This window comes from Macadamia integrifolia, unplaced genomic scaffold (assembly GCF_013358625.1).
Source record: "Macadamia integrifolia cultivar HAES 741 unplaced genomic scaffold, SCU_Mint_v3 scaffold1689, whole genome shotgun sequence".
NCBI classification, from domain to species: Eukaryota; Viridiplantae; Streptophyta; class Magnoliopsida; order Proteales; family Proteaceae; genus Macadamia; species Macadamia integrifolia.
In genome coordinates, this window is record NW_024868312.1 from 18,474 (window position 1) to 24,993 (window position 6,520).

General features: G+C 37.8%; 1 protein-coding gene across 1 annotated transcript; it reads right to left on the minus strand.

Moving 5' to 3' along the window:
* Positions 1–1,929: 1,929 nt before the first annotated feature.
* LOC122064599 (putative disease resistance protein RGA3) lies at positions 1,930–6,249 on the minus strand. The gene is made up of 3 exons (XM_042628325.1): positions 6,107–6,249; positions 2,328–6,023; positions 1,930–2,184 (listed from the first exon to the last, which is right to left on the minus strand). The coding sequence occupies exons 1-2, from the start codon at positions 6,129–6,131 to the stop codon at positions 2,365–2,367; spliced, it is 3,684 nt and encodes a 1,227-aa protein (XP_042484259.1). The 5' UTR covers positions 6,132–6,249; the 3' UTR covers positions 1,930–2,184; positions 2,328–2,364.
* Positions 6,250–6,520: the final 271 nt, after the last annotated feature.

Here is a 6,520-nt window from a genome sequence, read left to right on the forward strand (position 1 = left end):
AGGAAGAGCGTTGTAACCCTATTCTCCATTGATAGTGAAGCAGGATCTCATCTCACCGGGGACGTAGGCAACCTTGCCGAACCTCGTAAAATCTGTGTGCATTGTTTGTTTTGTTTTTCCATTATCTTCTGCATCGTTTTAGGGTTGCGTTTCTACATATATATATATATATATATAGAGAGAGAGAGAGAGAGAGAGAGAGAGAGAATTGGGGAGTACTAACCTGGCACTGGGGACCCTCCTGGGAACCTCGGGCTCGAACTCAGCGGGAAAACCAAGAAAACTGTTGAATCGATCAAAAATGACGTGGGAGACATGGCGGACATCAACCGGCCATTCGATATCCATGGAATCAATATCCTCCCTCACCACACTATAGGTGGCCAATGACTTTTTCTCAGCACCGCAACCAAAACTGCCAGAACTAGGAACTGGTGATGCTGATGTTTTCTACTACTGTTCCGCACTCTCCCTCCCGCAGTGACGATCAATGGAGTGGATATCGTTTTCGTACAACACCCATCACTTTATTGTTTTTCTTCATCTTCATCGTAGTCTGCTTCTTCGAACACCTCCTCCTCCTCTTCTTCCTCTTCATCTTCTTCATCTTATTCATCTTCACTGTTAGTGAGATATAGAGAAGGACTCAACACAGAGGAAGTCAAAGCCATCACCCCTTCAAGTTCACAAGACTTGGATCTGAATAGCTGAGTCATTATTAAAGGGCGACTAAAAACAGAGGAACAAAGAAGTAGCAAAATGAGAAGTGAAATTCGATTCGAAAAGAAACAGGTAGTGGGATTGGTATTATGGTATTATGGTTTTATGATATTATTGAGAATCTGGGATGGTGGATTTGGTGAAGGAAGTTAGCAGAAAGAAAAGTAGAGTAGTCAAAAGAAAAGTTTCAATTGTTGAAGTTGCGAAGGTAAATGATCGATCAACTAAACCAGACAAGACGTGACAAAGAAGACAAAGAAGGGCTGGTGGGTAAGGCCAAACATTAGTTTTAGGGTGAAGAGGGTGTGAGAGTTGGCGATTAATAAGGAAACAATTTTTTTTTTTTTTTTTTTTTTTTTGTAAATAATTTTTATTGATAAAGAAACTAAAGAAAATTAGAAAAGCAATTGAGGGGAGAGAATACAGAAAGATATAGATTTTTTTTTTAAAGTAAAAAAAATAGAAAGAGATAGATTATAGCAAGATAGACTGAGAGAGAATTAATAAAGAAAGAATATAGTAAAAGATAGGAAGAGAGAGAGAGAGAGAGAGAGAGAGAGAGAGAGAGAGAGAGAGAGAGAGAGAGAGAGAGAGAGAGAGACTAATTATTCATAAAAGGGGGAGTGAGAGTTTGAGAATAATAAAGAAATTCATTTCTTGAAAAATATTAAATAATAATAAAAAAATAAGAATCAGCAAGGAGAAAAAATAAAGATTACAATGGAAAATACAATCCTAAGGAACATCAACATCAACCATTGAAGAAAGGTTCAATCCTTACCTTCTTTTTCTCTTCTTCTACTTCTCCTTCCTCGGAATTTCTCAAGCTGATCCTCTTGGACGCTACTCGTCGGCCAAGATTCAAAATATTTTGATTATGTCTGCTAATTTTTTTTTCCTCTTTCTGTGGGCGCTTTTGCTGGTCTTCTCTTCCTGCTTATGGCAATGCCGAAGGTGGGTTGGGTTAGTCAGCCTTAGCTGCCCCGTCAAGTCTTAAGTATTTTTTTGTGGTTGTTAAGTGTGTTTGCCTTGTTCTACTGATGGCAATGCCAAAGGTGGAATTCGTACAATCCCTTTTTTACCATGTGAGAGGTGTGGGTTCCTTCCCTCCCTCTTTTTCTTTACATTATTTATTTTTTTTCTTTTATCATTAATATACACGAATTTCTAGCAAAAAAAAAAAAATACATGACCCTTAGCGGAAAAAAAAAAAAAACCTGAATTTTTCATAAATTAATATTTTAATTGAACGGGATGTCACAAGAAGAAAATGTGCTCCATAGAAGGGAGTGGGTAGGGCAAATATCAATATTAATTGCATACTAACATAGGAGAAGAAAACCCATATGTTTATATCTCAATGTAAGAGCAAAAATTCACTAAGATCTCACTAAAGAGGAAAAGCCAACGAGAGTTACCCCATGAACGACGACTTTGTATCCATAACAATCCTCGTTCTTAATTCTGACAACAAACAAAATATAAATTCAGAGAAAAATGCAGGGGAAAGAAGAAATAAATAGATAAACAAACCCTAGATTTTTTAGCATTGGTTAGAAATGAAAATTAGAAATAAATAAATGAGTGGAAGGCACGAGAAGACGAACCTGTAGCCTGGAGGAGTAAGGACGATGTTAACAGGAATTAAGGCGCATCATCTATGGTCCCCAGGTGAGGACAATCTGTTATGTAAAGATTTCGTAACTTTCTATTTTGCAGTTTTGATATCACATTCGACTTCAATTGGGGGCATTTCCAAATAACCAACTCTTGCAGTGATGAGAGGTTCTCCAATCCATACGGCAGGGTTTCAAGTTTTGAACAATGCAAAATTGTCAGCTCTTGTAATGAGTTCAAGGATTGAATCCCAAGTTCGTCCTCCTTTGGAAAAAGCTCCATGAGGTTATGACATCTCAAGATGGCCAACTTCTCAAGTGCTGAGAGACATCCCAATGCACTGAACAAATGTTTTAGTTTAGGACACTCAAACAACCAAAGTACTTGTAAGGATGTCATGTGTCGTAGAGTTTCGGGGAACAACGTCAAATTCAGGCATCTTTGGATGTACAGAGATCGAAGTGAAGAGAGGTTTCCCAAGCCCCTTGGTAGAGCCTTTATATTGGAACAATCAGTTATTTCCAATAGACGGAGGTTTTGGAGTTCTCCCAAACCATTGGGTAGAACTTGTAAATTAGAACAACCAATTATAACCAACACACGAAGGGTTAAGGGGTTGCCTAATTCTTCTGGTAAAATTTTCAGATTATCACAACCTTTAATCTTCAGAATGTCTAGTGATTTTAAGTGATGCATCCCTCCAGGCAATGACATCAAGCTATTGCAACTTGAAATTTCCAATACTTCAAGCGAAGAGAGGTTGCTTAGGCCAGCAGGTAGAGTCATCAAATTTGAACACTGCTCAATCTTCAACGTCTTTAATGACGCCAATTGTTGCATCTCTTCTGGAAAAGAGACCAAGGAATCACATCGATTAATCTCCAGTACTTGAAGTGATGTAAGTTCCACAATGCCCCTTGGCAAAGCCCTTAGATTTGCACAAGCAACTATACTCACTGTTTGCAGCTTTATCCAGTGTTGTATCTCTTCTGATAAAAACATGAGCTTAGGGCATTGCCTAATCACAAAGTGTTGAATAGATGGGAGCTGTTCTATGCCGTCTGGAATTCGATTTGCATTTTTTATCTCGAGTGTCGTCAATGATTGCAGGAGATTCTCTGGAAAAGTTGCAAGATGATCGCAACTTTCTATCCTTATCTTTGCAAGAATAAGAAGATTGGGATTGTTGTACATGTGCTCGTCTCGTGAAGAACCCACTTGATGCTCTTCTTGATTTGCCTCCTCCACTCCAACAAGAGATTTCAGCTTTTCGCATCCCTTGAATTCCAGAAGTTTCAAGTCCGTGAGACCCTCGACTCTTGCATACTGTAGACTATTACAATATAAAATCTTCAGTTCCTGAAGAGACCTCAAGCCTGTCAGATCTAAAGCCTTTACATGGTGACATGAGTAAATACACAGTTCACGTAATTTTGAAAGATGCGAACTCCCATAATTCAACCATGTAGGGAGCTTGGTGCCACTGAAACGTACTATCCTTAGAACAAACAGATCTTGATGAGGTTGGAGCTCCTCTAATATGCCGTCTTGTTTCATACTATCTTCATAAGTACAAACATGCCAATCTGATTCCCATTCTAATGTCAACTCCTGGATTCTTCTTTTCTCCTTGAAATTTGCTGCTTTAGCATCTTCTCCATCTTTCACATTGTTGAGACCAATTAAATTCAACCTTCCTCCAAGTTGTTCTAGATTTCTCAGTTCTTCAATATCTGCAGCTTCAGTAGTAACATCGTTGCCCACCTTAAATGAAGTGAACGTTTGAAGATTACTCAGTTTCCCTAAACCTCTTGGAGTGTCGAGACTTCTTTCAATTTCTAGATGCCTCAAGTTGATCAGTTTTGTTATTCCTTTGGGCAATTTTTGAAGATATTTACAATGTAACAGCTTCAAAGTTTGCAAATGGTGGAGATTGGAAATGGTGGCAGGTAATGCTTTCAATCTACCATGGGAAAGATCAAGATACCTCAAGTGCATTAACTCTCCAATTGAGGACGGCAACACATCTTTGTTGAGGTGTCTAAGTTCTAGTACACGCAGGCTCTTGAACTTTAATGACAGTGGACCATAAGAAAAAATATTATTAGGACACCGAAGAAATGTCCGAACATTATCCACAACCGTGGCTTCATATCTCCAGAGTTTGTTCTGTGCAATATCATGTAAAATGTCATCCATCCTGCACTCTAATGGTTCACCATTATCATCCTTTTGAACAACTTGAAGGAAAGACCTCTGCACCAATGAATTAAAATAATCATCACCAATATCTTCCATTAAATTTACACCTCCACCATTAATGTCTTCTTCTTCTAAGAAACCTTCAGCCATCCATAGCTGAATCAATGTCTTTCTTTCAATTATAAAATTCTTGGGAAATACTGAACAATATGCAAAGCATCGTTTCAATGGTGACTCCATGTCATTGTAACAAATCTTTAGTGTTGAAATCTCTATATCTTTATTCCTACGTGCTTTCATAGTGTTTAGGACAGTTTCCCACTCTTCTATATTTTTCTTGAAGTGCATCATCCCACCTAGCATTGATAACTCAAATTGATTACCTAGGCATTCCTTAACAAGTCCCAATCCTATTCTGACTAGATCTTCACTCTTCTCTGCACCTCCTATCCCAAATGCTTCTCTGCAGAACAATTCCCACCTTTCTTCATCACTACTACATGTCTCCATAATTAAAGGAACTGTCCCCCTTATGAGAGGAACTGTTCCCATTATTGATGCGACTTCTTCAAATGGTGTTGTTACAATAATTTTGCTCCCTTCGGAGCAAACTCTTAACAAAGCTCTAAAAATTTTCCATTTTTCTTCATCAAAGCCACTTGTATACACATCATCCAATACAAGTAGAAACCTTTTTCCACTCAAAATCTCTTCCAACATATGCTGTAAATAATCCCAATCTTCTAAATCACCCATGCTAATTCTTCCAGGAGTCTTTTCAATTATTTCTTTCACAATACTTTTCACATCAAACCCCTTCTCAGATGACACAGAAACCCAAGATTTCAGATCAAATTGTGAGCTTATTGACTCATCATTGAAAATCTGCTTTACTAGTTTTGTCTTGCCAACACCTTCCCACCCCACTATAGGGATGACAGAGAACATTTCTTCATTTTGATCCTTTAACATCTTAACAGTCTTTCCTTTGTCATCCTCCCTTACTTTTATTTTCTCCATCAGACCCCTTCTATATAAGTCAGAAGGAAAATCAATTTCAGTTGTGATAGGTATTGGGCCAATTTCATATATTTCTTGGGGGAATTTCATTTCCATTTTTTCTTTCTCATCTAGCAATTTTCCATTCAAATCCTTGATTTTACAAGACATTCTATGATGGAATATTAATAAAAGTGGGTGGAACAAGTGCAGTATAGGCAAGGAATTAATACTGCATACCTTTCTGGTCATCATGTACTTTCGAATTCTCATGGCTTCATATAACAACTCATCTAACACATCATCTGCTTCATAATATAATTCTTTAATCTTCTTCAACGACATCCATACTCCTCCATCTTCCAACTCCTTCCTTTCCAGATCCATAAGTTTCACTTTGGTCTCCCTCACAATACGTTGAAGCTCTTCATATTCCTGAACACCTCGTCGTCCAAGAGTGGTAGAGATCATCAACTTCTTATCACCTGCATAAACCAAAAATCCATTAGAAAGCAAGAAGAAAACATAAACTGAAGACAGTGGAGAGTGGTAGAGATCAATTCTTTACCAGCTGCATAATCTCTCTTAGCCATTTTTCCTTGTAAACAAGAAGCTAGCAGAAATTCAGTAGACGGTACAAAGAGGAAAGGAAGCAGATAGTATTCAAAACAGTGGAAAGAAATAAGGGTTAAGAAAGACTTATTGGGTAGTGGAGTCAATCATCCATAACTTACAACTTGCACCAATAAAGCAACAATAAGTAAAGTACTCAGTGCAAAGTTTCACCCATCAGTATGACAGTATCACGTGGCTGCAGTAGAGTTGAGACCCTTACCAAAAGAAAAGGCAATAAAGTTAAAGTCTCAATCAATGTTAGTGGTAGCAGCAAAGTCTCAATAATGTCTTTTTCTTTTCTTTTTTTTCTTATTCAATTTATGTCCCTTTTTTTGGTGACAGTGATGCTCAAATTTCAATCCATCAC